Source organism: Chionomys nivalis, chromosome 4 (genome assembly GCF_950005125.1).
Source record: "Chionomys nivalis chromosome 4, mChiNiv1.1, whole genome shotgun sequence".
NCBI classification, from domain to species: Eukaryota; Metazoa; Chordata; class Mammalia; order Rodentia; family Cricetidae; genus Chionomys; species Chionomys nivalis.
The window spans coordinates 66690915-66715391 of NC_080089.1; the positions used below are offsets into that span (position 1 = coordinate 66690915).

The window sequence follows — 24477 nt, forward strand, 5'->3', positions numbered from 1 at the left end:
TTTCTTCTTCCTCCACGCAGGTTCCAGGAATTGAACTCGGATCATCAGGCTTGGCAGCAAGCATCTTTACTGCTGAGACACCCTACTGTTCTTTAAGATGATTTCTGAAAGACAGAAACTGGAAAGCCAAGCTCGAAGACCCTGCACCTGTCCTTTCCATGGATCTTCTATGGAGATCTCACTGGGAAATCACAAGGCACAACCAAGGCTCCTTTTGGGAGGAACCAGGTTTCCCAGGGAGAGGAAGTCACATCATCAAGAAGACGAAACAAGGTAGGCTGTAGAGCACACATCTGTTCTCATAGCTGCAATCCTTGGAGAACACGGATATTTGTTCACATCTGGATCTTTAGTTATACTCAGTAGCAGAGTTTCAGAACAGCAAGAAATATCCAACATATCAGCATACTGTGAAGTTGTTTTTCAAAGAGGGTCTCATGTTCCCCACTCTAGTTTTGAGCTCCTGATCCTTCTGTCTCCAGGCACATGTTGCCACGCCCAGCTCTCAGAATGTTTGTTATTTCCAGAATTCACACGTATTGCATGCCAAGCCAGTGCTGGACCACAATGCAAGGTTCCAAGATGAATTTAGAAATGATGTAATCTTTTATTCTGTTTTGAGTAAAAATTTGTACGTAGCTATGTTAAATGATTTAGAAATGTATTTGGACTATTTAACTGGCCAAACAAAAACCTACTTACATTCTGGTACAGCCCACTAATAGTTAATGTGCAGCCCCTGAACATTCCACGCCTCAAACATGGAAGGAGGGATCCTGGACTCAGTGAGGAACTGTCCACCTTGCTTCCCACACTCTTCAGTTGCTGAAACTGCCCCCAACCAGATGGGCAAGGACCTCCTTATTCCTAAAGCTAATGGGGGCATCTCCATTGCCCCATGGTACTCTCTGGGCAGCAGTTCTTTGTTTCCAGAGACACGTTACCTCTTACCCATGGATGTGGCTCCCATGTCTACCATTCGGCTTCATGCTTCACTAGTTAACCTTTTCCCAATCGACCACTCACTCCAAGCAAACTTTTCCACAGTTAAGGTTTCAATGAGCATGACTAAACTAATAATTACAAAATCTCCATTTCCAGCCAAGCCTCCTCTCCTAACAGAGTCAGAGAGCAAGCTGCCTACAACATCTCTATAGGTAAACACACTAAGTACTTTAAGCCAAGTCCATCTGAAGTTAGAACTGAACTGCATCCTTGAACTTCAGCCCTCAACCCTAACAATCTTGCGATCTTAACTCTAACAGCTCACGGAACCCTTCATTTAGCTGATGGGCTAAGACTCCTTGTTTTTCTCTTTATCTCCATGTCTGCCACATCCTTACCAATCACCAAGCAGTGTCTGCTTGCTTCTTTCATCTATGCACTATTGCTATACTCTAGTTGGTGAATGTTTGAACACCAAAGGTCCATGTGTTAAAGACAAGGTGATGCTAATAGCTTTATGACACAGGGCCAAGTGGGAGGACTTCAGGACACCGGCCATGTGCTCTGGAAGATGGTTATGGGAGACACCCTTTGTGTCTTCCTTCTCACTCTTACGTTCTGGCCATGACGTAAGTGGTTTTGTTTTACTGCATTCTCCTGCCATCTTATGCCATCATTATAGACTAGAGCCACCATGTGCCAAAATAAACCTTTTCTCTATGGAAGCTAATTACCTCAACTATTTTACTTGAGGCCGGGCGGTGGTGGTGCACGTCTTTAATCCCAGCACTTGGGAGGCAGAGGCAGGCGGATCTCTGTGAGTTCGAGACCAGCCTGGTCTACAAGAGCTAGTCCCAGGACAGGCTCCAAAACCACAGAGAAACCCTGTCTCGAAAAACAAAACAAAACAAAACAAAACAAAACAAAACAAAAAAAAAACTATTTTACTTGAGTGACAGAAAGCTGACCAACGCTCACAGAAGATTGCCATCTGATCTAGACGAATTCAGCAGTCTGACTGTCAGCGTCCCTGCTTTCCGCTGTCTGTTCCACACACAGGAAGAGGCGCAGAGGCCACTGTCACCTGTCTCCACAGCTAAAACCCTCCAATGGCTTCCCATGGATTTTGGTGAAACCTGAAGCTGCTCATGCTGCCTACGAGACCCCTTAGTAGCTGCACCTTGGCTCAGCTTCCCAGCTGTGTCTTCCTTCTTACTAGAAGCTTCCCAGTTCCTCGACTCAGTTTCCCACTCACCTTTGAGAACTCGTACACACAGCATCCATTTCAACACCCCCTTTCCAATGCCTGCAAAGCTGAATGGCTTGTTATCTAGGCTGCTTTTCAGATGCCAAGCAAAGAGGCTGCTTGCCACCCTGCATGTTGTCTGTACCAGGTGATGTACCTTCGAGGGCTCCAGCGCAGTCTCCCCTCCCTGAAGCACACATTTCATCATCTACATGGAATCTGCCAGACTTCTAGGATCATGCAGGAGTTTCTAGAGCGTAAACTTCTTTCCTGTATTCTAGTTTGTACGAAGTCATACCAACATTTCCCTTTCTTCTGGAGCCCCTCAAAGTGTTCTGGGTGATCTTCAACACTCTGGTCTCCTCTAAAACATTCCCATATTCTCTGAGAGGTGTAGGACAGAGTTATTTTTATTACTGCACATATTGTGTTATACGATGCCACTTGACTTCCTGTTTTGTTCTTTTATTTTCCAACTAATAAATATGTGCATTTTTTATTTTGCTTAGAGGAATGGCAGATTAATTCACTGCAAACCAACCCTCTCACAAAGAAACTGGGAAACATGTGGTTGAAGTCAGTTGGGCAACAGGAAGGCATCAAGGTGGAGCTGGCCAAGATCTTGGAAGGATGAAAAGAGCAGAGAGGAGCCCAAGGCTTAGGGCTGCTTCTTCCCTCAAGACATTTCCTAATTTATAACAGCAGAGAGAAAGAGAGAGAGAGGGAGGGAGGGAGGGAGGGAGGGAGGGAGGGAGGGAGGGACAGAAAGAGATCACATGGGGTGGGCGAGAACATAGTTCCAAGCCTGTGAGGACGCAGCCTTGGTGCACACTATAGCCTTACGGGGGGGCGGGGGGGGGGGCGGCTACACCCTGGTAGGGAAACCGGAAACAGATGTCATGACTCCCAGCCAGCAGTCTCCGCTTTTCCCTTTCATTAGCTACACAGCCTCTTCCTCACGATTCCTAATTAAGGACTCTTCTGCCTTTCAGAGACAGACACTTGGCATTGGAAAACTCAGGTCCCTTTAGTGGCTTGTCTAGCAACACAACCCAGCTTCCTTCTCACTGGTTACTCTCCTTCTATCCCTCCCTGGACTCATTCAGCTCCACCATTTCCATCACCTGCCTTCCCTCTGACTTTGATGACATTCTTTTTTCTCTAGCTTTTATGTTTCTATACTTTGGTGGGATTTCTGGAGTTAGAGATAGTCCCAAACATGTACAATTACTGCTCGGTGTCTAACAAGGGATCTACATGTAGTTTAAGGATAATTTTATTACGTTATCTCTTTGTCAAGCTGACAGAATAGAGATGAACCAGGCTAAGGAGGCAGATCTTTAGTTATGTCTGTGAGGGAATTTGGAGATAGGTTGAATGAGGTGAGAAGGCCTATTATAGGTGCAAAGGCTGGGGCTCTGGACTAAATAAATAGAAGGCAGCCAAGCTGAGAAGCAGTATCCATTTCTCTCTGCTTCCTGACTATGGGTACCACATGACCAGCTGCCTCATGGTCCTGCCAACATGACTTCTCAGCTATGATGGACTCTATAGCCTTAAACTGTGAGTCAAAAACACTTCCCTACTTAACTGGACACTCATCAGGTATTTTCATCATAGCCGTGAGAAAAGTATCAACCATGCTTGGGAAGAACTTAGCAACTGTGCTTGACAGATGCTGTCAAGCTGGGGGGAAAAGGTAAGATTATTGTCCTGATGGATGTGCCATGAAGCTGGGGGAAAAGTTTACTGTCAGCCAGTGAACCTTCCTTTCCAGACCTGTGGGTGTACAACTCCACCGCGGGCGTGCAACCCCGACCTGGGCATATAACCCTGTCCTGGGCATGCAACCCCGCCGCGGGCATCCCAGAGACCCTGAGGTCAGTCCTACCCGTGTGCAACCCCGCCGCAGGCATCCCAGAGACCCTGAGAGTCAGCCCTACCTGTGTGCAACCCTACCACGGACAACAGGAGACCCTGAGAGTCAGTCCTACCCGCGTGCAACCCCGCCGCGGGCAGCAGGAGACCCCGAGAGTCAGTCCTACCTGTGTAGTGTTCGTTGCCTTGAGCAGCACAGGTGAGGAGCTGTGCCATGGAGGAGCCCACTCCCTTAGAGGTGCTTCCCAGGTCCTGAGCACACTTTTCTAGCTGTAAGGAAATCCAAGGAAGTCAGAACTTAGAAAAGAAACATTCTCTTGAGGTCTCAGCATGATTTAGATCAATGATGCGGATCAGAACCTGAACTTGAGCTCTTTCTCACCCTAGTCAGCTGGGCAGGACAGGGGAAAAGGGCCCGGCTTAGACTAAGTGAGCTCAGTGCAGGTCCTGCTAGCTGTGTGAAACTGTGAGCTACTGACCCTCGCTAAGCCTCACTCCTGGAGGGACCTAGCTAAGACGGCCTTCAGCAAATGAATACAGCTCCTTAACAGACTGTAGCGATTAGCATGAGGCCTTTAGAAAGTCCAAAAGAAATCATTAGTGGACAGTGATTATGCCTTGGCAGGAAGCAGGCAGGCATCCAACTGCACCAGCTTCCTGGCTGGTGGGACCATTACCACAGCCCAGTTTGGTCATTATCCCTCAAGGAGTTCAAACTGAAAGACATGCAAGAAAAATGGAGGTTTGGAGTGGCAACTGAGACCGTGGAGGAAGGCAGAGGGCGCGCCTCTCATGAAGAACATGCCAGCTTGTTTTGTCCACTAAATAAAAAACGAAACTGGTAAAGGCCTAGGGTACAGATAATTAATGAGCATATGAGGACGCTGTCTAGAAGAGATGCACACACGCCTTCCCCACTGAAGGCCATACCTTCAACTGAAGATGGAGTCTGGTCCAGTAGAGCCAATGGTGGAACATAGTATGTACAACCCCCTCCCCCGGATGTGCGTGCATGCATGCACACACAGACACACACACACACACAAATGGACAAAATAAGTAAAAATTACACTATTTTGTACTCTACTAGACCTATTGCTTGGTGTAAATGTACAATTCACATTGTTTCAGTCCATCCTAGGAATTTGCAGAGTCACCTGGGCTACATGATGAGATACTGTAACCAAATGAAAAAGGAGGAAAGGAAGGAAGAACAGAGAGGGAGGGAAAAAGAAAAGGAGGAATGAAAGTAGGGAGGGAGGGAGGGAGAGTGAGCGAGAAGATGGCATAACCCACACCCCAAACGCCTCACCGTTTCTCCCGGAAGTGGTTTCAGTTGACTTTCTGCAGCGGCCATCTTGGCATCCTGCAGCTCATTCTTGAGAGTCTGCACTGTGTTGAGTGCGGAATCGATTTCCATGGGACCACAGGCTTCATGGGCCTGCCAACAGAGCGGAGGATGTGTGCATACAGTAGGCTTGGGAAAATGTCTCTAACACTCGGCAACCTATTAAATGTTTTCCTAGACACTCCTGGTAACTCTAACTCAAGGAGAAGGCAAAGGTAGCAAGTATTTCCCCAGAGAGGACAGAACCTTCGTCACTCGGGTCCTTAACCACATTTTTCCTAAGTCATTAATTATGTGTCTCTTAGGACTGCAGACACTTAGAAACCTCCTTGAAACTACTTTACATTCAGACCTGGAAGATGCATCCCTGATTCACCAGGCCCGGGTTGCAGCGACAGGGCACAAAGCAGAGCATGTAGGTACACAGGCTTGAGTTGTACTCAGGTATGTGTGTACAGAGGCTAGGGACACATGCAGCAAAGGAGTGGATAAGCAAACTGAGGAAACTCCTCAGAGAGCCCACAGCAATTTCTTTTCATAGGTTTCAACACCATAAATCATTAGCTTTCCATACTAAAGATTTATAAACTCCCCCATCTAGTTATTTGCTTTACTTATTTAAATCTCTTGATCATTTCAAACACGGCCTCCAACAATCAGGACTTCATGGCCCCAAAACACATTAATAAATTTTATGCATATGTAATATTGCCTAACAGTATTCTCAACACTTATAAATTATCGTTCTGCGGAAGCAGCAGTAAATACGAGGTGGCTGATCTTTAGGTGTCCATGTTGTTAGGTACAGAAGCTCAGAGAGATCAACAAACGTGACAACGACAGAGGCCCAATTCAAATCCACACTACCTGATTCCAGAGTCTTCATGCCTTCTGACGTATTAAAAAAAATAAATGAAAAGTTCTTGTGGCCTCTTTCTGGACCAGCAGACAGTCATGCTTAAGTATCACTTTGGGGCTCACTGTCCCGGGGTAGCTGTTGTGATGTTGGCATATGCTAAGATTCACTGCGGAATCAGCCTGCAGCTGTGGGGGCTGCATGGTTGGTGCTGGGGATGGGCTTGTCAGAGGCATGCTGGGTACCTACATTCTAATAAGCACCCACCACACACACACACACACACACACACCAGGCTGTTACAGTGTGGATGGTTCCAGGACCTCTTTGAAAAAGAGCTCAAAGACCATCTTCGCTGGAGATAGTCTAGGGCCCCTGGCACTTTATTTTGGCAATGGAGAATCTCTGTTCATGTCAGGCTTTCAAGTTGGCTTCTACTTTCTTCTCTCACTACTTTATGAGGCTGCTAGGTTCTATAAAGGGATTGCTACAAGGGAAAAAATGAAATCAAGCCAGAACTTCATGCTAATAACTACATCAGAGTTATAATGAACTCCTCTGATAACTGAGTTTCAGAGACAGAAATTTACTTAGTCCTCAGTTTTGTTCTACTGAGGTTCTGTAAGGCAAACATGTCCATGTAAGGTATGAAAACATTTTAGGGAAGAAAATCACACCTAAGATGATAGCCTGACTCCAAACTATATTTTCTATATATATATAGTCTGTTTTAAAGTTCTCAAGATGATACATGGAAGATATGAATTACTCATCAATTATCGCTTTAGTTTGCTGGAGCCTCGTGAGAAGAAGGATTAGTCCCAGCCCCTGGCACTCCTGAGAGGTGTTGGGACCTTTATGAAATGGCGCCTCGTAGGTTATTGGGAGCATGCCTTTGAAGGAGTTACTAGGACCCTGGTTCCATCTCAGATCTTGCGCGTCCTGGCTGCCATGAAGAAAGCAAATTCCACTCGCCAGAACTTTTACCAAGACACATAGTGTTGCCACTACAAGGCACACAGTACTGCTACTGGCCACAGGCAAGTAGACCAGCTAACAGAGAACAGAAATCCACCATGATGTCCCTTCTTCCTTTCTTCACTCTTTCCTTTCCTTCCTTCAGCATCCTCACTCTTCTTTTGTTTTTTGTTTTTTTTTTAAGGCAGGGCCTTACATAGACCTGGATGACCTATGTAGCCAATAAACTAAAGATGACCTTGAACTTTCTGGAAGCTTCTGCTTCATCTACCAAGTGCCTCCATGCTTAACTAAACCTTTGTTCCTTTTACATTGATTCTCTTTGGTATTTGCCTTAGTAACGAAAAGCTATTCAGCACATTTATTTGACCTGCAATTGATCTGGTTATCAACACACTTAAGATCAGCAGTCTGACCTAAGCCTGAAAACAGACCATCACCTGTCCCAGGAAGAGCTTGAAGTCATCTGTAACCGGAAGGTGATGAGCAAGCCTGGGAGCTTATATTAAATATTACCCCATAGTGCTATCTTCAATATTCTTTAAATGAAAGAGACGGCTCTGTTGAGAAACTGGCCCAGCAATGCTAGGGCCTGGGCAGCCTTCATACCACAGCATCACCAAGAGATGAGAAGTCGCCTGAAGAGCTAACCACTGGCACAAGGCCCCACTTGCCTTCTGCGAGGCGGTACGCAGCTCGGCCAGACTGGTCGCCAGGTTCTTCGCACACTGACTCAACTGCATAGCTGCAGCCTGGTCACTCACAGTGGGGACAGCCGCCTTGGCAGAGGACACCATTTTGCTTCCAGGCTGCGGAGAGATAAACAGGAAGTAAGATATCTCCTGGGCAACAAGATGCTGAAAGAAGCAACAGCACTGCCTCCATGGGGACCAGAACAACTTTTGCCCTTAAAACAGAGTGTGGTTGTTTGGATGAGGAATGTCTCCCACAGGATCACGTGTCTGAACACTTGGGGAATCTTTACAAGGTAGAGCCTTGGAGGAGGAAGGGCGCTACTAGGCGTCGTAGGGCTATCGTTGTTGCGAAGAAACACCATGAGCAAAGCAACTTGAGGAGGAAAGGGTTTGTTTATCTTATGCTTCCACGGCACTGTTTATCTTCGAGGGAAGTCAGGGCAGGAACTCAAACAGGGCAGGAACCTGGAGGCACGAGCTGATACGGAGGCCGTGGAGGCGTGGAGGGGTGCTGCTTACTGGCTTGTTTCCCATGGTTTGCTCAGCCCATTGTCTTATAGAACCCAGGACCACAAGGGCAGGGGTGACACTACCTACAATGGCTTGGACCCTTCCTCGTCAATCATGAATTAAGAGAATGCTCTACAGGCTTCTCTTCTTCAGCCCAATCTTCTGGGGCATTTTCTCAACTGAGGTTCCCATAAGCTATAGCTTATCACACGTTGACATAAAACCAGCCAGCACGCGAGGGCAAGGCTTTGAAGGTTCAAAACATCGCCCTACTTTCTCATCTCTTTCTAGCTGCTTCCTGTATGTAGATGAGATGTGATAAGCCAGGGTTCTGTCGCCATCGTGCCAGGCCATACCCTCTCCACCATTAATGGACTCCATCCTTCTGGAACCTAAGACACAATAAATCCTTTCTTCCTTAAGTTGTCTTTGGTCATGGTAATTGTTGTCATAGCCATAAAGAATAACTAATACAAAGGGAGACATTAAATACCAACTAGCTCCTAGGTCTGGAGAGGTGGGGCTTAGCGGTAAAGAGCACTGGCTGCTCTTGCAGAGGACCCAAGTTCAGTTCCCAGGACCCACAGCGCAGCTCACAAAGCTGTCTGTGCTCCAGTTCTTGGGAATCTGATGCCCTCTTCTGGCCTCCATGGTCTTCACATGCGGTACACACATATACATAGGCAAAACATAAACATGTAACCTAAAATTAAATAAATCTTAAAATAATAATTACCATGGTAAATCAGATATTTCTGGGCAGTACAAAGTACCATAAGGGACAAGACAGGCAAACTGATGAAAGTGACTTGAAATTCTCATTTAAATTAGATTTCAAAGATAGCTATCTAATAAAAAAAAATGTCTTTAGTGTTTCTTAGAGCAGTCCTTTACCCTGACATTTAAATGCACCTATTAGACCAGAAAAATAAAGGAAAATATGATCTTACTTTTTCACAAACCAAAACACACTCAGCAGGCACGAATGCCTATGCACATGTAGATACATCTTCAAGAACAGGGGAGGCCATTTGAGTTGTTTTACAATAACCTCTTTCCTAGGTATATAGTGTTCTAAGAGTCCTGTTAATGTGTCTCAGTCTCCTATTGTTGGACACATGTTCATTTCCTTGCCAGTGCAGAAAAAAAATTGTAAAGAATTAGCTAAAACTCAATAATTTTCAGTGTGTAAAATTATAGAAGTAGTTTTTCTGACTCAAAAGCATACAGGCTTTTAAAGCTTTAAAAATGTATGCTGTAAGTATGTGTCAGAAAAATGGTAATGATTTGAGTGCCTGATCATAAATATTCAGGGTAAAAGTACTACTTTTAGTATTTAAAGAATTAATGAGAATCAGTGGAAGAACCAGACGTAAGTATTAAAGCGCTTGAATAATTTCAGGTTATCAGGCCTTAAAAGCGTAATACTGAAGTGCAGGAAAAATGCTTAACATTTGAAAACAAAGGACATGAAATCAAGTCAAACCGAATTTAAAGAACAAACAAGCTAACATGCTTTCTTAAAGCTCTTAACTCCATCCTATAAAAGATGTATTAAAAAGTATGCTCTATATACTGCGAGTCGTAAATTTGGATTTGTTCATCCTTCTGGAAGGGCAATTCTACAATATTCATGAGGAAAGCTGAAAATGTATATTCAGGCTAGGGGGAGGGTAGCCCAATAGTAAAATATAGATCACACACATTTTTAAATTTCAGTTGTATTTATTAACTTCCCAGCCGAACTCACGTTCTTTTCTGACATACAGCCATGAGAATGAGATCACTTTCTAAAAATGCATTAGAATGACTTATGCTTGCCGGTAACTTTAAAATGCTGATGAAGGAACACTATACACACACTACTACTTAAGCACCCACCCCATCTAAGAGGCGGTGACTCACTTATGAACAAAGCTCAAAAACACAAGACAAAAACCAAGCAAGATAAAGATGTTACTTCGTCAGTCTGTCGCCCTATCTTCACCGTATAGCACAGGATGGCCTGCTGGACTTGCAGGCCGGCAACATCATCAAATATTTCAATGCTCTCAGTGTGTCTGAGTTTAAACTCTTCCAGTGTTAAATGGAAGGCTGATAAGGATGGAGTTATTTTCACAATAGTCTAGGATAGAGAGGTATAAGGCAAGCAGATGACACCACTGGGTGCTGGCCATGCACACACTCTAGTTAGACCAGACTACCCAGGCTGGCAGACCTGGACCTTGTGAGTCATTCTTACTTTATTCTTACTTTATTGGGTTCTATTTTGTTTCATATTTGTTTGTTTCACTGTTTTGTAATTAGAGGCTCAATTAGTCTAAGAATGCTTAGCCACACCTCAAACTGTCTTATTTTTTAGTATTTTTATCTTTCTGAACATATACCTAAATTCTGCCTATAGCTATTTTAAAGCTATACAGTAAGTCAGATAAAAAGACAGAAAGGACAAGGGGCTAAGGACTGACACCACCCTTGGGCACGGCTCTGGTGAGTGAGCTCCATAGTGGTGGGCAGGACCATCTAGTGAGCCTTCTCCAGGAAAGCCTTGCAGCACCTGAGGTATTACTAATATACCAGTTCGAAGTCGGAGTCATTGCCACATTAGGATGTCTCTGTGGATCATAGCTCCCAAGTAGCTCAATGTTAGCTTTGCAGTTTCTAACTTGATTACTTTTTCTATTCAGATCTCTCAGATTGCTTTCATCCATACATAGTATATAATCGAATGTGGCAAAGTCTTCTCTTGTAATCTCCTATGCCTCATGAATCATGGAGATGCCATGTGTTTCTCAAGCCCATGATAGTCAGGAGGTTTCCCCACTACCCGGCTTAAACACATACTTTTTGGTTTGTTGCTTCTGTTGCTCTTAAGAGACACCTCACAAAGACCTAAGTATCTACAATAGCAGTGAAAAGAGTAGCAGAGAGCTGGGAGTGGTGACACATGCTTTTAAATCCCAGCCCGCAGGATGCAGAGGCAGGTATTGGATCTCTGTGCTTTCGAAGCCAGCCTGATCTACAGATCAAGTTCCAGGACAATCAGGGCTGCACAGAGAAACCATGTCTCAAAAAACCAAAACAAACAAATACATAATAACAAAAGAAGAGGAGAAAAGAGAAAAAAAAGGACAGAGAAAAAAGGTAGAAGGGAAAGGAGGAAACGAGGTGGGAAGGGGTGGGAGAGAGCACTGGCAAGCAGGTTCAGCCAGCGTGGACTGAGAAGCACCCCCACACTGCCCAATCTTAACTCTCTATGGTTCGCCTGGGTGCAGACTAAACACACAGTTGGCTCTGTGATTACTAAGGAAAGGGAAAGATCTTCTAAATCCTAAGTCTCAGTGTGACAACGAAAATGTAAGCTGTTGGCAAACTGATTTCTAGGAATTCACCCAAGTAAATAACTCAAGTTGGGGGTGAAGAATGAGCACACAAAGAGGACTGAATTACAGGGTGCTTGGGGTGGCCCCCAAATAAAAACCAGCATGTCCGATAAAGGGACAACGGTTAAAGGTAGAGTACAGTGACATGGGAGACCTTTTGAATCACAAGCACCCACATTACAAAGGCAGGGCGGGGCTGAAGCTCAGGGCTAGAACAATTGCTTCTCATGCTAGGGTCAATGCCCAGATGGTGTATATACAATGAATGTAATTCAGAGGATTATATATCACAATTAGAATACACTGTATGAAAAAATATTTTCAATTAAAAAAAGAAAGCTTTTAAGAGTCAGTAGTAAGGGAGGTTTGGAACAAAACTGTCTTCTGGACAGGACAGGACTGCGATATTCAGGAACTCCTAACAGCCATGGCGGTCGGCACAAGACCTGCACAATACCCAGCCAGGCAGCATTCTTCTCGTGTGAACTGGGAAGGGGTTCATGAGCCCCCATGCATCACTGAGGAGCAACTAATGCTAGTAGAGTCAGTTTCCTTTAAGGGTGTGGCCCCTGGCAGAGTCACCACCCTCTAGTGTGCATGCAGCAGAAGTATATGCGCAACATAAACTAGAGCCAATAGGTTATTCAACTGTAAAAACTGAGGAGCCTAAGTTAAGGGTAAAGAGGTGAGAGTGGTTCTGGAAGAAGCTAAGGTGAGGAGCCGAAGTGAATCTGGTCAAATTGCAGTGCATGACATTCTCAATGAATTAACAAAGGTATCTTTAACATTAAAGAAAAGATTATACTTCCTCCCCACACCCCTGCTAGTGTATCTCTCTGTGTGTAATAAAGACGCAATAAAGTAGGCTGAAGCAGCTGTGTTTTATCTCTGTACAGTGGAGGCGCGGGCTGCACCTGAAAACCAACCCACCGGTATGTGCCTTGATCACTAGCATTCAGCTTGGCCAGTGACATCTCCCTCACCTGAAATGTACAGAGGCCTTGCAGCTGCTCAGGCAAAACCTTAGCCATGGCTGTGGGGTCTACACAGGCATGTTCCCTTCCTCAGGGACAAAGGGCAGATTGCCAGCTGGGGCTTCCACAAGGGACCATGCTGCTGGTGTCTGTTACCTGCAGGAAGTTCTGGCTGGAGATGATGAGGGCCAGCTGGGCGCTGAGGTCTTCTGCTTGAGCTTGGCTCCCTCTCACCCCCTGAACGAGTTGAGGGATGTGATCGGCCACTGCCTGCAAGAGGTAAGAAAAGAGGAACTGAGCATGACTAGCGAAGGGGCAGGGGAATGACCCAAAGTGCTGTTGTTCAATGCGCGATTCACTCCCAAGGACGCCGGTTTCAGACGTTGGATTAAACAGCATACTGCGTCAGTGGGGTCCTTCCCAATGCTGAATTCCAGTCCCCACGTCTTCTTCTCCCCACCCCTCCCACTTTAACGATAGTCCTAATGGTCTTAGGCTATTTGATAGAATCCTCTATACCCAAGCCTTGAAAGAACATTCTGAGTCAAAACTCACAAGCTTCTAGCCATGCAGACTGAAGAGCAAAAATCAAAGAGTACAGAATTCACAAGGAGGTAAACTGACTCAGATGGCCCCATGGCCAGAAGAAGTAGGGGAGAGGATCATGAACCAGTCTGTTTACAGGCTCAGGCCTCTGACTTCGTGGGCATGGATTGTGGGCCTCAGTCTACATGTGGGCATGTCTCCTGCTTCTCTGATCCAACCAGTACTTAGCTTTTCTCAGATGAGAAAGCCCAAAACAGGAGAGGGGGGCCCATGGCAAAGCAGGACTGCCACAAGACCGTCACCTCCAGAGTCATCTCAGGAGCCGTTCAGTCCATTTACTGTGTTCTTCCTAGCTACCCTCTGATGGGGCCGGCTTAGAGGGCTGAGGGCCACCACCGGAAATGGTGCTGGTAGAGGTGCCAGTGCGTTCTGGCCTGGTGTCCAGACCCCAACCCCAGCCAGAGTAAAAAATATTTAAAAGCATCCCTATGGATATGTGCCCAGGTCCTTTCCAATGCTGACTGCAGAAACTTGATCCATCCTCCCTCTCAGCATCAGTCCGTCCTTTTGCATCGCTCTCCTTTCCTAGCAGGGATGCTCAGAGATCTAATCCCTTCAGTTCCTTTAGCAAAGAGGGAGAGAAAACTGATTCTGTAACAGGTTCCCAGATGTGAGCAGCTTGTGGTCCCAGAGGAAGGAAAAGGCCACTTTCCCACCCTGCTGGCAACCGAATAGTATAAGAAAGAACTACACTGAGCAGAGGCGGCACTCTCAGCAAGCCCTTCTTCCACAGATCCTAAGCACAAAGGACCTCAGGTCCCTGCGTCCTAAAGATGCTCTTCCCCTAGAACACAGTCAACTCTAAGAGGGGGACCTCAGAAAAACCAGAACCAGGAATAGAGAGCTCTAGGCAACTCTTTCCATTTCTGGAGGAGAACCGAGTCCCTTCGGAAGCATGGCCACTACTGAAGAAGTGGCATTTCCCTCAGGTGATTGTTACCTTTCAGAGGTTTGGAGGAAAAAATCACAACAGGTTAACTGTCAGAACTGTCACAATCAGACATGCCTGTCACCAGCCTCCACTGTCAACGGTCTAAGTAAGATGCCCCAGCATGTGTGGCCAATGGCTCTGCAAGATGATGTATCTGGTACCCATCAAAGGTGTCCTGGAGAGTCAAGCCTCTTAGTGGGAACAGAGAATGTTTGTGGTAAGCTGGCCTCAACACAGCACCAATGCCCCTGCTCCAGAAAAACAGAGACAAACAAGCAGCAGGTAGCAGAAAGCACCAAAACATGAGGCCACAGAAGGCAGATGGGACAAAGCAGACCCCAGATGAGGAGAAAGCAGGGAGCCAACGTGCTGTAGTGTGTAGAGACTGAATTTGACCAGCTTCCCAGAGGGGAAGGAGTTCTGGAAAGCCAAGGGCTCATTTCCATTTCTATTTCAAAGCTCTGAAATGGCCTCATCAATTCTCTTTATTTAATTCAGTCTCTTAAAAATAATGTGGATAAAGGAAAGATAATGCTGGAAGGAAAAAGCCACTCCTTCCAAACACAGACAATCTACTTAATGGACAAAGACCAGACGTGTATACACCTGGAGCATGGAGCCACCGCAAACTGGATTAGGAGCCTGGAAGACCTGCCTTAAATGAATTACCAGGGCATGTGGAGGTCTAATGCTATCAGTAACATGTTGCAGACCTGGCCCTCGGCACACAGTGAGCTTACCTTGCAGCTCTGGACCAGTTGCTGCTGGGCTGAGGGGTTCTTGTTGGACACAGCTGCATTCTGGGAGGCTGCAATGGTCTGCGTGGCAGCAGCTGCAGCCTGCTTGGCTGCAACCTGCAGAGGATAATGACACAGGTCAGTCCAATATTATACTCGCAAATTCATATGCCTTGCCTTTCCATGACTGGGGCAGACACTATGTCTTTAAAGTCACCAATGATCTCAACCTTGTCACTCTTTGCTGCCTCCCTTGGGTTTGCAATCCCGAATGAAGAGGTAAGGACCGGAAGGCAAGCAAGCTCACCTCACTTGCTTTTCATAAGACTGGCTTGATCGGTTACAGGTCTTGTGCTGCCCAGCATAGGTGCCTGTGAGTTCATGAGCACAACAGCCCTGTCATACCCGGAAGATGTTACTTCACAGCGAACCTCCCCGACCTCTGGCTATTCGATCTTTCTACCCTGACATTCCCCAGTTTTGCAAATGATAAAGCCAGCCAACTCTTCAGCATGGAGCAGGAAGAGGTTCATGAGACCCCACACCTAGCGGAGGAGCTACTGGTAGTAGATGGCCAATAGGAAAAGAAGAGGCATAGCCCATCATAGTTGCCTATGCTTCCTGGAGGGAGCCTACACCCATGCACATGTAAACAACATAATTTGGACTGAGTGAATTATTATTATTAGAGGAAGAGGAGGTGCTGGGTAGTGCCAGTGGCGTAAAGTTAGGAAGGGGATATAGAGAAATGGTCCAGGAACTGGGGAGTGCAACGTGGATGGATATGATCTAAATACGTTCACGTATGAATTTACCACGGAAGAAATGGAAATTGAAAATACAAAAAGACAAGAGACAGTTGCAATGCTGAGATGGCCTTGGCAAGCAGCACGAAGTCTTAACGTTCCAGGGAAAGAAAATCTGCCCCATGAGGCCCAGGCTGCTTTTTATGTCCACGGAGGTGTCCATGTCCCTCCTCTTACAGCAGAGGCCTCAGCTCAGATATGACATACCCCTCTGAGGTAATTAATCCAGTTCTATCTTTTGTCTACTTCCAATAATGAGGCTGATTTCTTACAGAGCCCAGCGGACTGTCTATGGGGGCGGGGAACTCACATTAAAGAGCCAGGTCACTTGACCTCCATCCTTCCACATTTTAATTTTAACGTCCATGGAAAGAAATGTTTTTCTTACATAGTTTGTGCCTATTATTTTCAACTCTTTAATTGAAAAAAATATTCTGAAAAGAAATGACAAAAAAAGTTTCTTCTTCCTCCCTTCTCAGTCCCACCCTGCTCCCTGGCCCTGCTCTAGAATTCTAGGAAAAATCATCGCCTCCAACAGAACAGGAACTCTGCATGGCTGGTCTGCTGAATATATTCTTTAATGCAGGAAAAAAGAACCCAGTCTTCCTGTAAAAAGACTTCATTCTATTTCTGAATGCTGAACTCTGAACCTGAGCCTTTGGCAGCTATGAACTAAAGCAATTTTTCAAATTGTGTCAATTCTTTTAAAATACCCAAACTATCCAACACTGCTAACTTTGATTTGGCTTTCTTTATAGGGGCATCATTTTGGTGATTTGATTTTTTTTCCAGGTAACTCTTTGCAGTCACAGCTGGCACCCTAAAAGCCAGCCCCTTTCCTGACCTCCAGCCGGTTGACGATCTTCTTCTTAATAGCATTCTGTGCAGCGGCATTGGTTGCTACTCGGAGGCCTTCGGCAGCTTCTCTCAGCCTTTGCTGCTGGTCTTCATTCTCTGGGTTGGCTGCAGCCCCCTGCAAAGGTGGAAGAAACAGATATTTCAAGTACCCAGGGGCAGTAGGTCACAGCTGCTAAACGCATGCCTTTAATTTCACTTCTAACTAATAACGCATAGCATTTGGAATAGAAAGCCGTCAACTCGGATCATAGCAATGGACCACCAGGCTGTGTTGCTGGGACTGAACCCACAGTCTCCTGAATGTCACATCCCCAGCCCCTACAAACACCATCATTATAATAAAGACCAAGCCTCATGGCTATGCAGTTCCAATTATAAGAAGTAACATTGTAAATCAGTCTGGGGTGTCTGTATAAATTATCTTGTAACTGGTGATTTCAAAAACTCAAGGCTTCAAAGACATTTAAGGCATTATCACAAAATACTACATTAGTATGCATGCTTTCTATTTTCATTTAGCAGCTGAAGTTTAAGTAAAAAGAAATATATTTTCTTCTAGTCTGGGCTTTAATTTTACAAATCTTGTAAGATAAAAGGCCCTGGGAATCTAATTCCAGGAGGAAGAACAGTTGTGTGGGCATGATTTACTTAACAAAAACAAAACCATCAACTGTTTCCTGTTTGCTGATTTCAATTACTACTATGCCAAACACTGAAGGTCAATACAAACAAAAAAAAAGAGTCAATCTTATTGTAGGAGAAAACAGAATGGTCTTTATTAGAGAAGGGTGGGGGGAGGGACAGACAGACAAAGGATGGAGAACAGTGAGAAATTCAGTGTATAGTTGGGATTGACCTCTAACATTCTGTAATGTGGAGGGGAAGCTATGGTCGAGGATAACTAATTACATACATATGGTGAAAATGCACATGGAGCGAATGTTCAGAGTGATGGACAGAAGTATATGCTCTTGTGAGTCAATTTCAGTTTCTTTTTTGAAGAAAGAGGCTCTGATAAATCTCTCCCCATCAGGTATCCTAACTGGCATGACACACCTTGACGGTGCATGTTTTCACATCGCTGCTGGAACATTTCAAGGCAAAAGTCAATATCAAAAATGAAGATTCCATTGGAAAAACACGGGCTTGAACGGAGCATGATGAGAGGAGGTGCGGAGGCCACAGGGGTATGCACGTCCTACAAAAAGTCTGCTAAAGGCTGTGCAAAAGAAATCGTGTCCTTGGGGAGTATTCTGGGAGAATGGAGACAAACAGCTGGCACCCAACTATACTAAAAGTGCAAAGCTGCTGCCCTTAACTGGCAAAAGAGTATGGCACCCACGTAGCGGTCACCAGTATCCGTTGTGTAGGTCCACAGCCCCTGCAGCACGGTACTTTAGCTGGGCCTGTCCTCAGAATCTTGTCAGGTTTACTGAGATATGCAGGATTCAAGTCATGACAGGCTGGAGTTAATGCAGGGAGTGGATACTCTTTTATTCCCTTTGAGACAAAATACGATGCTGAAATTTGATCATCTACTTGAGGGGATTTAGGATCACCATGTAACAACCTTTTGGGCACAAGTGCAAAGGAGTTTCTAGACTGAGATGATTGAGGTGGGAAGACCCATCCTAAGTGTGGGCAGTCCCACTGCACAGGGCTGGGGTCTCAGACTAAAAACAGGAAGGCAGCTTAGCACCTGCATTTACCTGCTTCATGACTAGGGATGCAATGTGACCAGCAATCAACCGCTTCTGCCACCCTGAAGGACTGTGTGCTCAAACTGTGAGCCAAAATAAATCCCTCATCCCTTGAGTTACTCCCAACAGGCATTTTGTTGCAGCAATGAGAAAATCACGATGCTGGCAGAAGCAGTCATGCTTTGCTGTCTGTGCTGAGTCAGCACCTCTTTCTCATGGTCAACAACTCTGCTATCCCAAGTGTGCTAAATGTTACAAAGCCACTCAAGTATTCAACAAGGAGAAACCCATACTCCATCCTTCACCTTTGAAGGTAAGCTTCAAACCCTAACACTCAACAGTGTTTGCATTTCAAGCCAAAAGACCAAATGCCCTACCTTTGCGGCTTCCACCATGCGGGCGGTGGAGTCAGCCAGGAGCTTTGCAGCTGCGAGGAGCTTCTTAGAATTCTCCATGTCAATCTCAGCCTCCGCATCTGACCTCATGGCATTAACGAGATCAGACGTGGCCTGGGCCAGTACCCGAGCTTGGCGTACCATCTCACCTAAAGGACAGGACAGCAGGTATGGGATGTTTATTTACCATTCTGTCTAGAATGATCTCAGTGGTTAGGAAGGGTTTTTTATTGCTATTTGTTTGAAACAGGGTTTCATGTGTCTCAAGTCAGCGTCTAACTCGCTATACAGTCAAGCATCACCAAATCCTCTTGCCTCTATCTCCTTAGTGCTGGGATTATAGGCAAGCACCACCATGTCTGGTTTATAAGGTGCTAGGGGCAGAACCCAAGGCTTTCTTATAGCTAAGCAATTTACCAAAATGAGATACACCCACAGTTTGGAGTTTTAAAATTCATTTTTATTTATTTATTTAGGTTTTTTGAGGCAGGGTTTCTCTGAGCAATAGCTCCAGCTGTCCTGGGACTCACTCTGTAGTCCAGGTTGGCCTCAAACTCACAGAGATTTGCCTGCCTCTGACTCCCAAGTGCTGGGATTACAGGCATGTGTCACCATCACCCAGATCCAGGTTTGGAGACTTTATTTGTCCTGTTTGTCCTCGCTGTGCCTGTGACTTTGTAAAAGTCTATTTGAACTTTCTTTCAGAAGTGGGAGGTCTATTATAACACTAAAAATGAAACCATTCTAGGGAAAGGACCGGTTCCTCTCCATAGCTTGTCTGAGGGGAGACAAGCTTTAATACATCAAGACAGGCCAGGCGGTGGTGGTGCACGCCTTTAATCCCAGCACTCGGGAGGCAGAGGCAGGTGGATCTCTGTGAGTTCGAGACCAGCCTGGTTTACAAGAGCTAGTTCCAGGACAGGCTCCAAAACCACAGAGAAACCCTGTCTCGAAAAAAAAAAAAAAAGAGCACAAGATAATTTTCTCAATAACTACCAAACACTTGCCAGGCCTGTGGCACACACCTGGAGTCCCAGTACATCACCGGCCAACAGAGTATCACAAGCACAAGGCTAGTAGCCCTGACTACAGAAGAGAGTCTGTCTGGAAAAACTAGCCACACAAAAGGACCGCCTCCCAGAACTTGTTATAAAACATGGTTGCACACCGCAAAGCAAGAAGAAGCGGACTTCGTACAGGCAGTTAGTAGGGCTGTAAATCCTTTTTAGAGAGAAATTTCATTAAGAAGTTTAAACTTCAAAATTTGAGTATCAGTTGGCTGGGCACTTCCACACATAGGCACCGCCGGTACATACAAAACTTTGAAGGCAAGTGAAGACACATTTTTAAGAAGGCTCCACATAGGAACATTTTAGTAAAAGCAAAACCAACTTGGAAACTAAAAGTCTATTAACAGATGAGCAGTCAGAGGCCAGAGGCTAAGCTCAGTGCCCAGCACACAGCCAGAACCCTCCCTGGGTTTGATTCCTAGCACTGAGAAAAAAGGTAATTGGTTAACTGTATGACGATGCCTCCAAAATGGGATGTTATCCTGTCATTTAAAAAATTCATAGAATGTATAACACAATGATGTTTATTTAAGCTGTGAAGGGGCCTCCGTCTGTCTCCATATCCACAACCTTTAAATTTAGAGGTGCTCTAGGATGGGACTGCTAACTTGTCTTCTATAGCGGCCATTTTACCATCAGTACAAAGATCAAGTGGTCAGTTCTGGGATCGAGAGGGCACAGTGACCGGATAAATTCAGAGCAGTTTGCTTTTCAGCAGGCTGGAAAGGTATATTGCATATATAGCTTTAATTTATAGCATGAGTTTATCACAGTATATTAAAATGTTCCACTCTACACTTCCCCAGGAAATGTTAACACGGAGTGGGTCAATCTCATCTGCTGTCCCTCCTGGTTTTCTATAGTGACCTTGACCCCCCACACTTCTAGTGGATCTCTACATAAATTTCTTCATTCCAAGCTTTGTTCCTGATTCCTTGGGTGGCTGCTCTGACTTTACCAACTATGTCCTGCAAACGGGATAAAAGAACTTATTAATATTATAAATTCAAATAATGAAATTCTGATGAGGCTTTTAACTATGGCCCTGGAACAGGTTGGCAGGACTCCCGGATCTTTCCCTGTGCTTCAGTGAGGAAGTTTCGGACTAAGGAAGATACTCTATTTGCTCCCGCTGGTTACTCTAGAAGCCTTCACCTAGAAAGTGACTGTCACCATGAGGAAAACCCACACCTAACCAGTCCCTCCTCCACCAAATCAGTGCCTCACCAGCATCACCCATGGAACTGAAGATGCTCTCGGTGACACACATGATGGTGTCGGTGGCCTGGTCATAGCGGCCAATGGGTTCGCCACGGCTGGCGAATTGCCGCACGTGCTGCAGGAGGTCGTGCAGGGCCTGGCTGACCACGCTGGCTGCCGCGCTGACCTGCTTCAAAAGTTCACTGTCGCCAGTGGCCGCCTGGCAGGCACGGACACAGTTTTCCACAGAGCGGTCCACCAGCTTCCCAGCCTCGATCAGCTGCTCCTGGCACACAGGAGAGCTGATGGTGGGGCTCACGACCTGGAAAGACACAGAAAAGTTTGCTGCAGGGGATGTTCCTGGTGCCCCAGGATGCCCAGCGTCTCCCTCAGGTCCCTTTGATCTTCAGTTAGCATATATACCAATGTGATAACCCCCACACTATTATACTTTCTTTGTTATTTGAGAAATCCTACTAATTAGCCATGCGTGGCAGTCCTCAATGCCCCATAATTAAACAAGGACAAAGTTTTGATATTTATCACTTATATGCTTTTCCTCTTAGTGACTCTTCTAGGCTGAGAGAAGGCAAATGACTACCTAAAAGAATTGCATGCATTTTCCAGAGGCCATCTGAAACTCTGCCTGTTCTTCCTCAAAGGCTAGGGAAAGTCTGTCAGGCCTCTGTGGACTCCAGGGCTAACAAGGAGCATCACTAAGGATGCCTGTGAAGACTCCAAATCCTATCCCAGGTGGGAAAAGCCACTGTCAGTCACAGATCTACACAGCAGGAAATGGAAAGATCAGAAGCAGAAGCCCCATCCTTGGAGAAGCAGACATGCATGATGGAGCGGAAGGGCACCTCGAGTCGGGGCAGGTCTGAGTCATAATCGCAATTCTGCTGCTTATTTCCACGGCCGAAGGCCCCTCATTAACACAGAGTCATCCCAGGTTCTTCATCAGTAAATGAAGGCTAATGCCTGCTCAATGTGCAGGACTGCTGGGCAAACCCAGTCATGTGATTCTGATACAATGAACACACCCTGGAGCCATTCACAGGAAGGATGAGTAGGCCTCCCCAGGAAGCTGTGGGTTCAGTATGAACCCCTGTGCCACCCATTGTAAAGCCTCTTTTATGCACTGGAAATAAGATGCATTGAGAGGCCGAAAGGGAGATGCAGCAATTTGCACCTAATAATAGATAAGCCAACAATAAAAACAAAATTAGACTGATTATACTAAAATCCTATCATGTCTGGCTGGGTGTGGTAGCACACAACTTTGATTCCAGCACTTGGAAGGTAGAAGCAGATAGATCTCTGTGAGTTCAAGGCTGGCCTGGTCTCCATAGATAGTTCCAGGAGAACCAAGCTACATACTGAGAACGGTGTCTCCCAACCACTGCTGCAAAAAACCAAAAATATGCCCCAAATCTAAACAAACAAACAAACAAACAAAAAATTCTATCATGTCCCCGCAAAGCAGCCATGGGAAGGAAGCTCCAGACCTAGTGACTGATGATAGGTAAGAATATATGACACTGTAGGAAGGGCTGGCATGCCAGCCGGCTTACCTTGGCACATGCCACAAGCTGGGAGGTGGAGAGAGCACACTGGGTGGCTGCAGCAATCACTCTGTTCTGTAGGACGGTGTCTTCGGCCACCTGGGCCACATTCTTCGCCTTGAGTACCAACATGGCAGCGGCATTGGCAACAGCTTTAGCCAGACTCATTAAAACATCCTAGGAAAAGGGGACCAAAACTACTCATTTATTTCTTGTTGTTGTTGTTGTTTTTTTTTTTAAATTACCCTTCAAACACTAAAACTGTATGAAATGCACCCAAACTTTCTATTAAAACCCCACTTGGCTTTTATAGGGTTTCATCACCTAAATTTTTTTCCCTTTATTATTTGAAATGCCAGCTCATCCTTATAAGAAATGAGAGGAAAAACTTGTATACTAATAACAAAATATGTCCCTGTAGACAACGAGTAGCACAGGTTTCATATAAAACAGGTCGGGGGCTGCGGAGAGGGCCCAGCCATTAACACACAAGCACCAGGACCTGAGGATCCCCAGTGCACATGTAGAAAGCCGCAGGCCAAGCGCACATGCTTGAGATGTGCTGTCAGCCCAGAGACAGGGAGATCCCTGGAGCTAACTTGTCAGCCAGCCTACCCTATCAGTGAGCTTCGGATCCCAAAACAGATTAGACTGTCTCAAACGTACCCTAATGAGTGAGCTTCTGATCCCGAGACAGACTAGACACTCTTAAACCTACCCTACCAGTGAGCTTCTGATCCAGAGACAGACTAGACCATCTCAAACCTACCCTATCAGTGAGCTTCTGATCCCGAGACAGACTAGACTGTCTCAAACCTACCCTAATCAATGAGCTTTGGATCCTGAGACAGACTAGACTGTCTCAAACCTACCCTAATCAGTGAGCTTCTGATCCCAAGACAGACTAGACTGTCTCAAAAGGACGGTGGAGAGTAAGTGACTGAGGGAGACATGTGACATCAAACTCTGGTACTCATGTGCATGCATATGTGCATATTACCAAACAGACACATACACACACATATGAGGACATATATAGATCCCCCAAAATACCGCACACAAATTTAAACATGAAAGAAGACAGACTGAAGGGGAAGGGTGTAACTGATGATTCACGTTCATGTTCTCCCGTTGATCCTAGACTCTCATATGTGTGATGAATGTGTGGTGTCAGGAGAAACAAATACATATTCAGATAGCACTACTATCACCTGCAGTAGGTAGGCATTGAATTACTGCCTCCAAACCGTCATGCCCCAGCGTAAGTTGAAAATTTATCTTTCGAACATCTTGCTTGTTACGATTCAAAAGTCAGCTGCTTCAATGCCTCCAGAAAGCAACATATGACACACACAGACAAATTGATGGCACCAACGCCTACAGCCGGAGAGCCAAAGACTGCTCTGAACATAACTTATGCTCAGTGTTCGGAACTTTCCGCATAGGGATTGGATTATGCGAGCAGAAGAGAACCTGCATAAACAAACTAGTGGCAAGATGATGGGGATCAGGAGGCATGCCTCAGTTAGCAGACAGCTTGCCTAGCAGAGGTGAAGCCCTGGGTGCCATGCCTATGAACCAGCTAAGGTGGTGCCTTCCTGTAATCCCAGAATTTGGGAGGCAGAGCAGGGGACCTGCGGTTCAAGGTCGTCTTGGGCTAATCTAATTGGTAGGCCAGCTTAGACTACATAAAACCCTATCTCAAAACAACAACAACCTTCTCTAAGAAAGTGTGCGAGGGCTGCTGGGAACTCAAAGCTCAGTTTATGAAAGGCATTCGCCTGCAAGGGGGAGAA

At 45.7% G+C, this 24477-nt stretch overlaps 1 protein-coding gene across 3 annotated transcripts in view; it reads right to left on the reverse strand.

Annotated features, from left to right (window-relative positions):
• Positions 1-24477, reverse strand: part of Tln2 (talin 2) — a 422622-nt gene that overhangs the window by 114462 nt on the left and 283683 nt on the right. For all 3 annotated transcript variants that reach the window (XM_057766343.1, XM_057766341.1, XM_057766342.1), the window contains 9 exons: positions 22691-22858; positions 21144-21438; positions 18829-18995; positions 16738-16866; positions 15091-15204; positions 12970-13083; positions 7926-8060; positions 5382-5510; positions 4237-4339 (listed from right to left, as the gene is read on the reverse strand). In XM_057766343.1, coding sequence (XP_057622326.1) covers positions 4237-4339; positions 5382-5510; positions 7926-8060; positions 12970-13083; positions 15091-15204; positions 16738-16866; positions 18829-18995; positions 21144-21438; positions 22691-22858 — 1354 coding nt within the window. The remainder of the gene's footprint in view (positions 1-4236; positions 4340-5381; positions 5511-7925; positions 8061-12969; positions 13084-15090; positions 15205-16737; positions 16867-18828; positions 18996-21143; positions 21439-22690; positions 22859-24477) is intronic.